Source organism: Gymnoscopelus braueri, assembly GCF_963280865.1.
Source record: "Gymnoscopelus braueri genome assembly, chromosome: 15".
NCBI lineage: Eukaryota > Metazoa > Chordata > Actinopteri > Myctophiformes > Myctophidae > Gymnoscopelus > Gymnoscopelus braueri.
In genome coordinates, this window is record NC_137620.1 from 31,284,563 (window position 1) to 31,300,975 (window position 16,413).

The window sequence follows — 16,413 nt, forward strand, 5'->3', positions numbered from 1 at the left end:
AAAAAAAGAAATCTTGTGATACAAAAGTACAAAGTAAAAAAGGTAACTTTGCAAATCTTATCTCGCATTAATTCTAATTCAGTTCAATTATTTCACATCAAAATTTCAAGTAAGATACACGTAAACTGGATATGTTTTCATCAAATTATACATAACATACAGGCTATCATCATAGTTCATGTAAACTAATGCAAAGTTAAAAGAAATAGAAAAAAAGATTCCATAAGTTAAGGTCTGAGGTATGCATTGTGCTGTGGGTGAGCACTGCTCGTCCCTTAAACCTTCTCTACCACTGGCGAGACCTTCCCAGATTGAAATGGCATTTCATCTGAGGTGTCCACTGGGTTATCATACGCCTGTGGATCCTCTGTGTCCTGCTGGTGCCTCGCAAAGTTCACGAACACCTAGAATAACAAAGGTGGAAAAGATGCCATTTAAAACAAATGTTCTCTGAACTAGATAGAGCAACCCACCGCCCTTTTTTAATGTGATATAAGGCATAACGCCATTGGTGGTGGGCTTATTGTAACCCTAACCCTTAAATAAAAAAGGCTCAAGAGGAAGAATGTATTGTCATTCATCAAGATACAGGTATACAGCTGAATAAAATGTTGTAGGACATAATAAATTGAATTTTAATGTAACTATTTTGTACAATTCATTCACATCATTTATGTATTTATTTCACACTACAGTATATTGTTTAACAATTATTTTTGGTATTGCCATGTGGTGTGGGTGTGTGTGTGTGTGTGTGTGTGTGTGTGTGTGTGTGTGTGTGTGTGTGTGTGTGTGTGTGTGTGTGTGTGTGTGTGTGTGTGTGTGTGTGTGTGTGTGTGTGTGTGTGTGTGTGTGTGTTGAGAGAGAGAGCTCATCTTTGTTCGTCATATCAGAAGTTGTGTGTTGTGATTTAAAAACGAAATCCTTTTCTTTTGTATACAATACTTGTTTATTTTTTTGTTTATTATCCTTGAAGATAATAATAAAATAAAAATATTTTTCTTTTGTATACAATGCTTGCAGTTTGTGTTTAATGAAAAAAAAACTTTAAAAGAACATTACAACATAATCACAAACACACAAACCCAAAGACCTCGAGTGAAGGTACACGCAGAAGGGACTTTGCCATGGCATTTTGAACAGTTTATTTGTGATCCTTGTCCGAAGGACATCGTTCAATATTTCAAAAATAATGCGGGTCCATTCTGAATAGCAGAGTACAAGCATTTTTTTTTGCAAGAATTTACGTTAGGTAACTAAACTATATGATTATTAATTTTTAAATTACTACAACGTTGCAAAAAAAAAAATTAAAGTTAATTTATTTGAATGAAACGTAAAGGGCAAGACCACTTTGTTAGAGGTTTGGGTTGTGTAGTTACCTTGCCATTATGTAACTCCAAAGGTGGACAAGAAAAAAAAAAATTGCTCCATTGATTAGAAATTGATAATTCAAAATATGCTCCTCATTGACTTACATTGTACGCTGAAACAGCTCTCAAAGTCACTCTTTTAGCACGTAAACGGAAGCAACAAAGTTGATTCAGACAATATAGAACATCACCAAACCCAGTACTGTTTTTTTTTTTTATAAAAATGTTAACCTGTTGATTTTACTATTTTTATTTAGAGGAAAACCTGGACTGGATCCGCGGATCCGGATCCGGATCTTCAAATAGTAAAATCAACAGGAAGTTGACATTTGTATAAAAAAAAAAAACAGTACTGGGTTTGGTGATGTTCTATATTGTCTGAATCAGCTTTGTTTGTGTTAGTTTATGTGCTAAAAGAGTGACTTTGAGAGCTGTTTCACCGTACAGTGTAAGTCAATGAGGAGCATATTTTGAATCATCAATTTCTAATCAATGGATCAATTATTTTTGATTTGTTGTCCACCTTTGGAGTTACACCATGGCAAGGTACACAACCCAAACCTCTACCAAAGTGGTCTTGCCCTTTAAGCTTCATTACTCACTCACCTTACCTGTAGCCTAGCTACCTTGTTATATATGTCATGTCTTTAAAATCACATTGTTGTAAATGTCCCTTTTGCATACAAGGTCATTGAAAAAGAGACCCTGGTCTCAATGGATTTCCCTGAAATAAAGGTTTCAATATATAATTGTCTGTAACTCGCATGACGGCAGTAAGGCCAACTACCATACAGACGGACTTCAGATCAAATTGACCGCTTTTTCCTGCGATTCCATTGGCCACTCTCCCCCCACACGCTCTGACACCTTATCCCCCGTGCAGCGGAGATTGTCTTTTAAATATCGATTAACATTTCAATCCCACTCAAACCTCACATGTTGGCTATAGCTTCATTTGGTGTACAGGGCCGAAACATAATATAGGCTATAACTGGGAACGTGAATGAGAATGGGTAACTGGGAATTGGAACTGAGATCCGATATGTACAATCTTTATGACACGAACGTATAAAACAGCGCGTTCGCTGTAGCGGTGAGCTGGGGGAGAACGGGTGAGAGTAACCCGAAAATGAGCCGTAAATTAACGTCAGGGATGGTATGATGACGCCTAATTTCATATTTAGAAAACGTTTAAGATGGGGGTGGGGAAATCGTATATTTAGGAAAAGTCATGGAAGAGGAAGGAAGAGGAAGAGGAACCTTCTGAGAGCTTCATGAGCAAAGATAATCGACTTCTATATCTAAAAAAATCGGTCAGGTTGACTGCTTAGACACCCGAGCGCTAGAGCAGGCTACAGACAAGGTAATGAACGACTGAACGGCTTATGCTCAATATCCCCAGAAGGTCATTTTGACATCTTTGACTATAGTTGAGAGAGCGAAAGTAGCATCATCCGTTGCTATCTGGGCGCTCCGTTTAACGTCAGAACAAATCAATCCCATAATGTTCCCAAAAAGCCCTTGTATATTTCATTGAGTTGTAAAAATGACTGTACTGAGAAACTTTTATACCCCTTAGTGCTCTCTGTCTGATGTGGTAATGCTACACAAAAACTTTTTATTCAACAAGGGAAAGCAACGGCGAAAGATCAAATAAAAAGATAAAATGCAATGCTTTTTCATTAAGAGGTTTTCGGTTGGCTCTGCAAATCGTCTCAGTCGGGTGGAAACCTCATATGTCCAAAACGTTACTTTTCAGGATTCAAATTCAAAAGCATCAAAAGTAGCAGATCTACAAGCGCGTTTCGAGCTTGTAGATCTGCTACTTTTGATGCTTTTGTGTGACGCTGTAGTCAGTGGTGGAAAAAGTACTCCAATTCTTTACTTAAGTAAAAGTACCAATACTGCAAAATAGAAATACTCTGTTACAAGTAAAAATCCAGAATTCAAAATTTACTTGAGTAAAAGTACAAAAGTATGGCATCACAATGTACTTAAAGTACTAAAAAAAAGTACTAAAATGTTTGAAAATCGCAGATCTACAAGCTCACAACGCGTCGTATCGCGACACGTTGTGAGCTTGTAGATCTGCTATTTTCAAATAGCCTCGGTATAAAATAGGGCTGAAGTGGTTAATGTGTGTTTCATAATATCATAATTGATATGTGAAAAGTAACTAGTAACTAAAGTTTCCAAATAATTGTAGTGGAGTAAAAGTACAATATTTGCCTCTGAGATGTAGTGGAGTAGAAGTAAAAGCATTGGAAATACTCAAGTAAAGTACAAATACCTCAAAAATTTACATAAGTAAATATACTTAGTTACTTTCCACCACTGGCTGTAGTATGATCAAGCAGTAGGGTATTCATTTACGAAAAAACACAAAAAGACACAAAAAGTCAAAATATGGAGATAAGAGGTTTCTACCCGACGACAGCAACGAAATACAAGAGGATATGGGAATTGCAGATTGCATCTCAAGTCCCAGGGGAAATATTTCCTGACCAAATGCATCAGTCACTAGGCTAGTCAAACCCACTATCTAACATTTTATACAGATGGGGCGGCGGGGGGGGGGGGATGATTAACAGTCCGACTGTAAATTATTTTCTGTATCGTCCATTAGGCGCTCATATGAAGTATATCTTATTACCAATAAAGGGAATCTATTGTTTACTTTCAGACTTTGTTTACTTTCTCTTTTTATTTTATTTTCTAGGGAATGAGAGTAATAAAAGTCGTGTCCGCACATACTTGTAACCCCACTCCCCACCGTTTCAAAGGGTCATTTATGTGTGGACAAGAGAGGGGATATTTCTAGAGCAGTGGTTCTCAAACTTTTTCATGTCAAGGACCCCCAAAATTATATGTATTTGGCCGCGGACCCCCATCTAAAAATATTTTGTTCCAGGGACCCCCAGAAGCTAAGATTTGAGTTACAAATGTTCGCTTTAAAAATATATATATTCAAAGATTTGTACACATTTTCAAGATTTTTCAAAAATAGGAGATCTACAAGCTCATAGCACGGTACTCAGTGCTGCGCTATGAGCTTGTATATCTGCTATTTTTGAATAGCCAAAGTATAAAAGGTCATAATTATTCTGATGCTATATTTACAAATCTTTCTGGGTACCCCCTGGAACACCCTCAAGTACCCCTGGGGGTCCCCGGACCCCACTTTGAGAACCAATGTTCTAGAGGATGAAACTTAAAAACGGTGTCCACAGTGGGCAATATGGTGTACCAGTGACAAGTGAGCAAGGCACTTGATGGATAGCTAGCTACACTTCTGTTTGTCTATTGTAATGCCAGCCAGGTCAAGGGAGGAGAAGAAACAAAAGGATATTAGCCATAGACAGTAGATTGTATATGTTATTTTGACCAATCTGTATGATCTGTATGTTAATACACTATAACTAACACAGATGTAGTGGTTGTATTTGGCCTCTGCTCTTTTTTTGCTCTTCTTCTATTGAGCCGTGTAGATCCTGTGGTAGGGTATGATTACTACTGGTTGACAAATGCTACAGCAGGTAAAAAAAAAAGATTTCTCCCCTGAGCACGTACACATGCTATATTAGCTCATTGGTAAAAATGTCAACACTCGCACGGGGGACATGCGGTTTCGAACCCCCGTAAAGGACATAGAAGTTACAGAGTGCAGTTTTAAATTCAATTCCCCTCCCTTTAATGGCACGTTATTTTTCCAATCCCTTACTCTTGTGTGCTAAAGCCAACCTTCCCTTCATATTCTGAACTTCACGCACTAGTGCTGCCAAGTGGCATTTTCTTAATAACAGATGGATATGGGCGTTAATTACATTACGGAGAGCATTTAGGCGTTTATTAGGTGTCCGTTGAGGCAGAACAGAGGAGGGGAAGGACGTGGAGTTGAACAATTAACCTCTCCTGTGCATCAGTAGTGTCCTCATATGGTGCATAAGGCTTTTTTTTAAACAGCGGACCTTCCCCATGTCCACGCCCTCACATAATAGCTCAATGACCGTCTTTCAAATGTTTTTCACAAGTGAAGGACCATATTTCTCCTGAGACAATATTGAAGGAAAAGCTATTTGTAGTTTGGTTTGGTTCATCTGACTTTGGTATACACAAAGTAGTGGCTTATCTTGACCACTTAAACCCTATACTTCATTGACCGGCCCCACTTGGCCCCCTGCTTTGTTCGCTCTACACCAAATCTCTTCACCGAAAATAGCCGATCTACGAGCTCACAACGCCTTGCAACACGACACGTTCTGAACTTGTAGATCAGCTATTATTGATGAATGTTTGCCTATTTTTACCAAATGTTGGCCTATCATGACATGCCTGGAATAGGGACAATAGGGTTCATGTGGTTAAGAGAAACAAAATGGTATATATATACAGTATATACTGTATAATATAATTATATTATTATATTATATTATAATAGTCAAATTGAAGAAGTAAACAGATATACAGAGAAATTAAAACAATAAGGGGAAGTAGAACAGACTAAAATGGCAGCTGGTAATGATAAAACCAAAGGAAGGGATGTACTAATATAAACTCATTCACTTGGAGGTGGAGGTGAGTACGTACCTCAATCTAGGGTTGTCAGAGCATTGAGCAATGACTCTTTTTCACTTCAAAGGCCACCGATGGCATACATGCATTAAGCCATGGACCCCATTAGCCTCTGGGACCCCAATTTAAGAGGATTATTTATTGTGATTTATTAAGCATAGGTACAGACTGCAATAGAATGCTGGGGGAATGCCTCTGCTTTTGATATCCCCCCCCCCCACCCGCCCTTGTCATTCATTTTTATGGGGATATATTTTTTCCCTACTTCTGGTCAGACTGAATACATGCATTTCCTTTTGTCAATAAAGTGCTTAAAAATGTTAATAAGAAAGAGGTTGCGCATCAACAATGGGTTTTCTCAGTGGAGCGCTAGACCCAAAATCCAGTATACTGTACAAAAATAGGAATTGAAAAAAATCCCCAAAAGGTAGCACATCCAAAATTTCTAATCAATGGAGGACAAAGTACTCACATTTCCACTTTTTTATGGGCACACACCAATAAACGAACGCTTACGCGTTTCAGCTAAGAGCCATCAACGCTTTGCTTTATAAATCATCAGGTTACACGTTTCGCGTAAGCGTTCGTTTATTGGTGTGTGCCAATAAAAAAGTGGAAATGTGAGTACTTTGTCCTCCATTGATTTGGAATTCTAGATGATCCTTTTGGGGATTTCTTTCCAATTCCTATTTTTCATGTGCTTAAACAATGTCTCTGTTTTGTTGTTGTTGAACCCTATAGCAAGGACACAAAAATCACGTTCCCAACTTTTAGGCTCCCTCTGTGGTGGAGTAGGGTCACTCACAACTGAACCTTATGGATTCACACAATAGCACTTGACATTCACACCATGGGCTAGTCATCTTATGTTCAGAACTTCCACATAGAATGTCAGTTTTTTTTTGTTTCAAAAACACTCCCTCTGCACGGTTCCTGCCATCAGCCTTAACGGCCAGGCTTCAGACCGCGACAATCAATATTAATCGTAGTGCAAGTCGGGTGTTGCGCTATAGGTCAACGCTTGGCTCTATAAATCATCAGCTGAAAGGTGGCCGTCTGGGTCACCACAGGTTCTCTCAGTCTTCGCCTCTGTGTTTTAACTCACTGACCTCCTCCTCCATCCAATACATGATTCAGTTACTGACTGTGATCTGGTAAATATTGAACAAAAGGGCGGTTAATATGACTTAAAGGATACAAGATATATGTGCCAGATTTGTATTCTCAGTGGCTCATCCTGGCATGATAGCAAGATCGACAATATTTCTTAAAAACTCAACTTCCTGTATTTCTTCACTGTCGTCTTTATGGGCCTATGTACCCAACTTTGCCATTAACTTGCCATTTCATGGATTAGCCATTGGGGCCACGGCCCAGGGGCCCTAGACTCTCAGGGGTCCTTGAGGGGGAACTGGGCCGCGAGGCCATCGCCAATTTACTAAAATGAAATGTATAGGTCAATCAAATATCAAATATATGGGCCCCTCCTCTGTATTTACAGCAGTGGTTATTAGTATTACATGTAAAATAAATGCACATACTGCAGTTTAGCTTACAGACTGTAAATCCTGTTATGATAAAATGTGTACAGGTGCTTTCTTGACCAACACATGCCTTAAAACCCGAGCAGTGTGTTTGCGCGCTGTGCCCACCTCACTGCCTGTTGTGTGTAGCGCACGGGGGGGGGGGGGGCAGGGGGGATGGGGGCTAAAAGATGATCGGCCCGGGAGTTAATCCGCCCCTTGCATTCATGCCTTATTACTGCAGTTATGGGTATTGGCTTCGGTTGTGTGTCTTTTTGCCTGTGGCCTGATTTAGCTTAACAATTCCCTGGTGCACCGCTCAAAATAATGTTAGCTTGAAGGCTGAATTTGATGTGTTGATTAAACCCTGATCTTTACTAACCCTGACATGTCACTTTCTCGCAGCTTCTTCCGTCCTGCTACTTTAGTTGACAAAAACTAGCATAGTAAAATGACAGTGAATTTATGAACCTCAAGTCTGCTGACGGTCATTGAGACAGAAATTTGTTACACCTCTCCGGAGAGGTCTAAAGCAGATCCAGGCCTTGGTCTGATCATTGACATCAACTGAAGAAAAAAAAAACTTATGTATTCTCAGAAATGGTGAAAAACTGAACAACTCATGAAGGACACAGTTAGATGGATCTAAAAGTGACACTTTACTGAGCAGAAGAGAACAAAACACTAAAACTTACAAATTTAAAGTTGCCGAAAAGTTGCCCACCAGTCCAAGTCCACCGTATACTGAATAGGTAAGAGATTTGTAACATGTAACACATTATGATCAGACCAGGATAATCCTCAAATATTGGTAAAATAATTAAGTTCATGAGATGAAAAGGGCTGCTTCTTTCTTTTTTTATGGTAAAAGGGCAAGACATATTTCATCATCTATTCAAACAACAGCTATCTTAAAAGTCTGTGCCTGTGCTGGCGTGTGACAAAATCACAGCATCGTGTTCTGTTCAGCATTCTTTTTCTTATCTTTAATTATCAAATCATATCCATAACAACTAGTCTATGGAGCGCCGAACAATGTTTTTATGAGAGGGGCCTATGAAGAACGGAAACGCAAGGTGTCAGATCCATGGAAAGGCGATGGCGAGGTTTGTAATTAATCTCCGACAGCGAGCTGTTGAGTTGACTCAGGGGTTTGTTGTACATGGGCTGGTTTGCAGTTCCCAGTTTGACAGTATCTGTCTGTACTCATTTCTTTCTGCTCTGTTTATCCTCTTCAAATAGTGCAGCATGTTTGCCAGTTCTCACCGACTGAGAGGATTATCGGTACTGTACTGTGCGTGAAGTCTCGTGCCGTGGTCTCGTGCTGGGAGTTTGTTCACCGGGAGGGAATCCATGATAGTGACAACTGCATGTTGATACATGGTGCCAGTGTATCGATAACGTGACATAAGAGGAAGTACGTAAAGCGATTTATTTGTCCCACCCCCTTGATAAATATGTGTGTATATTATATACAGTGGTGTAAAGTAACTAAGTACATTTACTCAAGTACTGCACTTAAGTACAATTTTGAGGTATTTGTACTTTACTTGAGTATTTCCAATTTCCAATACTTTTACTTCTACTCCACTGCATCTCAGAGGCAAATATTACACTTTTACTCCACTACAATTATTTGAAAACTTTAGTTACTAGTTACTTTTCAGATATACATTTTTGGGCGGTGAAACCGCCCCTATAAGTGAGATTTGGAAAAATGTACATTTTCCTGCGCTGTGATCTGGGCCCAGGAAATTTGTAGAATTATCCTGCGCTGTGATTGGCCAATCACAGTCTATTCAGGACTGTGATTGGCCAGTGTCACATGACACATGTGCATAGCCCTATATAAGAAACCATAACTTGAAAAAAAACAAAAATTTGTTTTTTTCAAGTTATGGTTTCGTCCATCATAAAGAGTGTTTCAATAAATGTATTTATCTTTTGTACATGATTGGTTGACTCCATTCAGTATTGTGATTAGCTAGCAAGACACCGCCCACTTCACACAGGGTGTGATTTTTATATTATAAAACATACATTCACCACTTTAGCCTTATTTTATACCTAGGCTATTTGAAAATAGCCGATCTACAAGCGCGACGCGTTGTGAGCTTGTAGATCTGCTATTTTCAAATATTTTAGTACTTTTACTTTTGGTACTTTAAGTACATTTTGATGCCAATACTTTTGCACTTTTACTCAAGTAAATTTTGAATTCCGGACTTTTACTTGTAACGGAGTACTTCTACATTGCAGTATTGGTACTTTTACTCAAGTAAAGCAATTGAGTACTTTTTCCACCACGGTATATATACAGTATCTATATCTATACATATATCTATATCTAAATCTATATATCTATATATCTATATCTATATCTATATCTATATATATATATATATATATATATATATATATATAATGTATATAAAAGGTCGTACCTGGTCCAGAGTGGTCTGGGAAACAGAGTAGTCCTCCACACCAAGCCGTTCCTGCTGCCTGGTGAACTGGCTGAAGATGTTGGCCAGAGCGCCCTCTGTGCGCGGGAGCTGATACTGCAGCGTGTTGTGGTGTTTCTCCTTCAGGGTGCTGCCTGGGAAGGTGCTCTGGACAAAGTCCTCCACTGGCGCCAAGGCAGGCGGCGAGCCCCCCACCCTCACAGTCACGGTGTAGCCATCACCAAATCTGGGGCAAGACATTTTGTCCACATTCAAATACAAGCGCGGAGGAAGATGTGCAAAAAAGTACGCATGCAGTATTATGTATTAGGCAAATATACGCACGCACGCACACACACACACACACACACACACACACACACACACACACACACACACACACACACACACACACACACACACACACACACACACACACACACACACACACACACACACACACACACACACACACACACACACACACACACACACACACACAGTGACATAAAGGACACAGACACAGTAAAGCATGGGAAAACAAGGTTGCACACACACACACATTCACTGAGACAAATCTCAGTATCAATTCACACAGTCATAAACTCTCATTGGCTTGCACATTCAAAATTCATGTAAACAAACATCAAATCAGTGAAGTATGTATGATCCACAGCAGTTGCATAATGTGAACGCGTGTAGCCTACCGACATAAAAAACCTTGCATTTCAGTGGCCGCAGGCTGGAAGCATTTAATACATTTTACAAAATAGCCAAGCCTTCACTTCCTTTAACCCTTTCAATCCGGGAACGCATTTGTCATTTTAAGATTTCTTTGGCTATTCAAAAATAGCATATATACAAGCTCATAGTGCGGCACCGAGTGCCGCACTATGAGCTTGTAGATATGCTATTTTTGAAAGATCTTGAAAATCTTTGAATATATATTTTTTAAAGCGAACATTTGTAAAACATTTAGTTCCAGGGACCTCCAGAAGCAAAGATTTGAGTTACAAATGTCTGAAAAAAAGAAAGAAAATAATCTAATATTTGCACACATTTTCCTGATTTTCCAAAAATAGCAGATCTACTTGTATATTTGCTATTTTTGAATAGCCCAAAGGAATCTAAAATGACACAGATGCGTCCCCAGATTGAATGGGTTAAACACCTGCTTTTTATTGCACCCCCCCCAACCCCTCAAAACCACGTTCACACCAAACACACAGACGCACAATGCCGACTACCTGAATAATACCCTCTTCTCTCCACAGCCGTGTGTGGTTGCGGGCAATATGTCAGCACAAGGGGTTGTGTAATGTAGGAAGCAGGGACGAGACGGGAAAGCGACAAAGAGGAGGAGGTTGTATAATTGAACCTAATTTCCCTAACCAATGCAAGGATCCCAGGCTTGGCACGCCCGGTGGAGCAGGTGCACCGCACAAGCACATGAGAGCGAGAGCGATATGATTCTACCAACCCCAGAAGGTCTCTATGTAAATCACACCTCACTGGGTCTCCTTCTTCTCCTTCCCTCATCGACCACTTTACTTTGTTTATCGTCGATGCTCGGAAAACTAGCAACATAATGGATCTGTTGGACCCCAGCAGCATCATTTGGGGTCCCAGGGGATGGCAATTGCCACTGCCAAGCGTTCGCATTTCACCTCAAATTCTGTTATTTTAGGGGTCGTGTTTACAATGGGAGCGCTGCGTTTTCAGAACTACCAGCAGCGCTATGAGTTGCAGAACGTGGTTCTCAACATTTTCAGGCCGCGACCCCCCCAAAATAAACATATTTGAACTGGTAAGCACGCTGATTTGACTCGGTTTCCACAGATAAATATTGTGAAAATAGCCGATCTACAAGCTCACAACGCCTCGCGCGTTGTGAGCTTGTAGATTGGCTATGTTTTGCCTCTTTCTTAGATTATTTGACAATTTGGCCAAAGTCTGGTCAGTTTTTATAGTATAGTTTGTTGATTACTTTTGATCCAGTAATGGTCTTTTTTCTTTTCTTTTTTGAGGTAGGCTATCCTTAAATTGTCACTTCACTGTCAAACGGGGACCGCCCAAAAATCATGTGGGGACCCACAGGTTGAGAACCACTGTTCTACAGTACCCCTCCCCCCCCCCCCAAGGATCTAGGAGCTTGTAGAACTCTATTTTGTTCTGAAATCATGCCTCTGGTTGGACTCCACCATGGTGACAACATTTTTCTAGCCATAATGGACCGCTTCCGATTATTTTCTTGTTCTTGCTATTTGCCCTACAACATGCAACGTCTACATGTACATTATCTAATATCTACCTGTGAATACCTGTAAAACAACATTATTATGTATAAAATGGTATAACGATATTATTTCTATATTCATAACTGCTCTGTGCAATTAGATGATACACAACTTGTCTCTCAGCACAACATTACACTTCACACCTATTCCTCATATTTATACTTCTATACGAATATTGAGTTTTACATAAATTACTCGTTCTATGACATGAAAAAGTACCAAGTTCTACGGTATCAAGATATTTATAGTTATAGTAATTAGCCTTGGGAACCAACAGATCCCGAGCCATGTGGCCCAAAAGGTCAGGAGCAAGATATTTATAGGATGAGTCGAATAAGCATCAGCTACTATGCACACTCAAGTAATGAATTGAATAGCCTCAAATAATCGAAACACAAAGATCACAAATATACCACTGTTCAAAGACTATTACATGTTAGATGCCGCAAAAATGTGTTACAGCACAGATAGAAATGTGGTGTCATTCTGGTGTTGAAACCGCATGAGCGCCATAACTGAGCACCATGACAATTATATGCATAATTATAATTATTCTTATTGTGTCCAGAATAACCATATTCTGGATACAAAGTGCTTTTGTCACTGCTGAAATGGGCTTAAGCCAGGCTCCCATGCAAATTGGCATTCAGCAATTTCCTGGTTGTATGTACGCTACGTCTAGTGAGCACCAAATAAGATTCGGTGCCTTGTTATTTTGTCATTAGCACTCTTATGACCCGTTGTTTTCAGCCTAATTAATTCCCTAATGTTAGATTTACTCATAGAAACGTCCATTGTGGGCCTGCAAGTGCGCTAGCGATGAATTGAGAAGGCTTAGGGAGGCTCCCATAATGGCAATTAAGAGATGTGGTGAATAAACTGTGGGCCTCCGCTCTCCCTGGGGGGGCTGAGAGTGAGGACATGACGCTCCGTGCTAGTGGCTGAGAAGCAGAATGAATGAGCCTCATGGCTGGCCAAACCCCTTTAGTTGCAACATGACGGCTTGAAGTTAAAGAGCCACAATAAAAGGCCCAAATGTGGTCGCTTGTGTGCAATTTGTTTCAGCATGCCTTGTCACCAATACTACAGTGTTATGGTGGATATGACATTACATTTCATTTAAAAAAGGTGCTATAGACAACATTCAGCCATGGGATGTCGCACACTGTGGCATAAGGTTCCGTATTTCCCGGAGTAACATCTACATGCATGCAGTCTGCACCATTTTTTAATAATTCAATTATTTCACAATCATAATATAATGTTTTGAGGAAAAAGTGATTATATCTAATTTAACACCTTTAGGTGTTAACCCATTTTGGGGCGGGAAACCCTATTTGTAACTATATCTTTCAGGACGGGAACCCCTTTTGTGGTTCTTGTTGCTATGTACAGTAAACATAAATTTTTTGTAATTTTTTAATACATAATATAAGTTTTTCAGAAAACTGAGGTCAGGATTTAGAAGGCGTTTTTTAGAATCGCCTCAGGTCGTCTAAATGGGTTAATTAACGATACATCTTACACTGGGTGAGGCTATACATTACGTTTAGCATGGGTTTACAAAATGCAAATAAGTAACCCAAAATTCCATCCGGGAGCATGCAGGCGCCAGATCTGTAACATCAAGAATTCCCAGAGCCACGCTCATCAAGCTTTATTCATCATCCAATCAAGACTGGAAGTGGTGATGATCTCCTCGTGTTTAGCAAGGACAACAGGAATCGTGTTTTACCTAAAGGCTCTCACGCTCAGCCAACACACAAAATACTAGCTCAGCCAAAATATAACAACACACCAGCATGTTGTTGGGCAAAAGTGTTTGAGGCTAACACGGGTAATCAAATTCTGCTCGTCAGCAGCAGTAAAAAGGTTGATCAATTAGCCTTTTCTCATTCCCCTACCTCAGTTTCTCTTCCGTTTCTCTTCACTCTCTTTCTGTCACCTTAAGGCAGGTACAGACTGCAGGACCTTAAAGTGTTCGGGGGGTCATCTGATCGTTAAGCATAACACACTGCAGGAGTTTATTTCTTGAAATCGGCTGTCATAATATCGTTGTGGTCTTCACAACAGGATTGATCCCCGACAAGGGCTGACACACTGTAGGATAGTTCACTAGGATGCTATCTCCAGAGTCAGACCCAATACATACATTTGAGTTTATTCCAATTCATTTTAATCGACGTATCCCGTGATATGCCTCTCTCCCTCCCTCTCCCTCTCTCGCTCTTTCTCTCTCTCTCTCTCTCTCTCTCTCTCTCGCACGTCAAGTGCGCAGAAGCGGTCAGTGACAGCGTTGCCATATCATACTGTATGATACTGTGAGATGTCTAGTCGGCGACATAGCTGAATATCTAACATGGTAGTTATCTGAAAACGGTCGGAAAGCCGTCGCAGAGCGGATTATCGCGCCCATATCGTCTCGCGGTGCCTTTCACACACAGCGAGCATTATCTCGCAGATCAAAGGCCGATCTGCGTCAGATCGGGAGGTTTTGTCGGCGAGCACCAAAAAAAAGGTCGGCGACAGCAATATCGGACCCAATCTCCTGCAGTGTGTACGGGCCCTTACTGTGGCTTACGAAGGCCCAGCAGGAGGTATTATCTTTGACTTTGAGCGTTTTCAGTCAGTCTCTTTGTACTCGCGACTTAACAAGCTCTTTCATATTTGTGTGTCAAGCGATTCAAACAAGCTCTTTGGTGCATTATATACCGTGTCAACGCTGTAAAGTATTTATTCATTAACTTGCACTTTTGAGACGTGGTTTATACGACTATGACCATGTATCATTATGTACGGCCTAAAGAGCAAATAACAAATGGATTAAATTTGCATCAGGTCATCATCGCGATGATCACCAGCCTCGTCTCTCTATGCCCTGCTATGCTCTGCATTTTCATTATTCCACCTCAAATCTATCCACCGCCCCCGCACTGCCAGGGAGATGTGCTTCTGTGTAATTTAACCCATTAAGACCCGGAAAGCAACCACTTTAACCGTTATTTTATACTTTGGCTGTTGAAAAATAGCAGATATACAAGCTCATATCGCGGTACCGAGTGCCACGATATGAGCTTGTAGATCTGCTATTTTAGAAAAATCATGAACATTTGGGCAAATCTTTGAATATATATATTTTTTAAGCGAACATTTGTTACTCAAATCTTTGCTTCTGGGGGGGTCCCTAGAACATTTTTTTTTAGATGGGGGTCTGCGGCCCAATACATGTAATTTTGGGGGTCCTTGACATGAAAAAGTTTTAGAACCACTGATATATATATATATATTTTGTTTCAGGGACCCCACAGAAGCAAAGATTTGCTTTAAAAATGTATATTGAAAGATTTGCACACATTTTCACAATTAAAAAAAGTAAATAGCAGATCTACAAGCTCATATGGCCTATGAGCTTGTAGATCTGCTGTTTTTCGACAGCCAAATACATCTAAAATGACACAGATGCGTTCCCGCGGTCTTAAAGGGTTAAAACAAACAGCCAGACTCGAAGGGAACGATATGGCCAGAACCTAATGCTGCTGCCTTAGTTCTGACGAAGACGAGAAGGGTCGCCACCTCCACCATGGCCATATCTAGGGTTTGTGTACAAGGGAGGAGGTAGAAGAAAAAAAAAGAGCAAGAGATCATGCTGCCGTCCGGGATGCCTGGCCGCTTTGATCGGGCAGGAAAGTAATTTAGAAAGCTGTCCTGGTGTTACTGGAGGGGTCACCACCAAAGCTAGTGGTCAGAAATGCCACAGGCAAGAGCTGGGACGAATGGATGGATGGATGATGGCTTGAATAACGGATGCCTGTGTGTGTGTGTGCGTGTGCGTGTGCGTGTGTGTGTGGATGTATGGTGACCAAAGGGGACTGTGCTTTCTTTGTGTTGCTGCCCCCTAAACCTTTGAAAAATCTCCAGCCCCTACCACTGACCATTTCAAATCTAACCTAAAGACCAGCCTTTTCTCTCTTGCTTTTAGCTCAGTCTGAGGTCGACCGATGGTATATGCTTCCACTGAAGTCCACTGAATGCCTTTAACGTTTTAATACATATCTTTTAATACTCCCTTATGTTTTAATCAGGGTTGCATTGCTCATGGGACGGCCTTGCACGCCGTGCAGGAACCTATTTGACCAGGAGCACGCGCAGGCACACGCATAGATTTAAAACGACTTTAAATTCACACCTCAACAAAGTTTACAAAGGC

General features: G+C 40.4%; 1 protein-coding gene across 1 annotated transcript in view; it reads right to left on the reverse strand.

Annotated features, from left to right (window-relative positions):
• Positions 1 to 261: 261 nt before the first annotated feature.
• Positions 262 to 16,413, reverse strand: part of LOC308101484 (phospholipid-transporting ATPase ABCA1) — a gene marked incomplete at its 5' end in the record, with an annotated part of 254,815 nt that continues 238,663 nt past the window's right edge. Inside the window, 2 exons of the mRNA XM_080450900.1 lie at positions 262 to 404; positions 9,913 to 10,156. Of these exons, the coding sequence (XP_080307026.1) occupies positions 276 to 404; positions 9,913 to 10,156 (373 nt within the window). The 3' untranslated portion in view covers positions 262 to 275. The remainder of the gene's footprint in view (positions 405 to 9,912; positions 10,157 to 16,413) is intronic.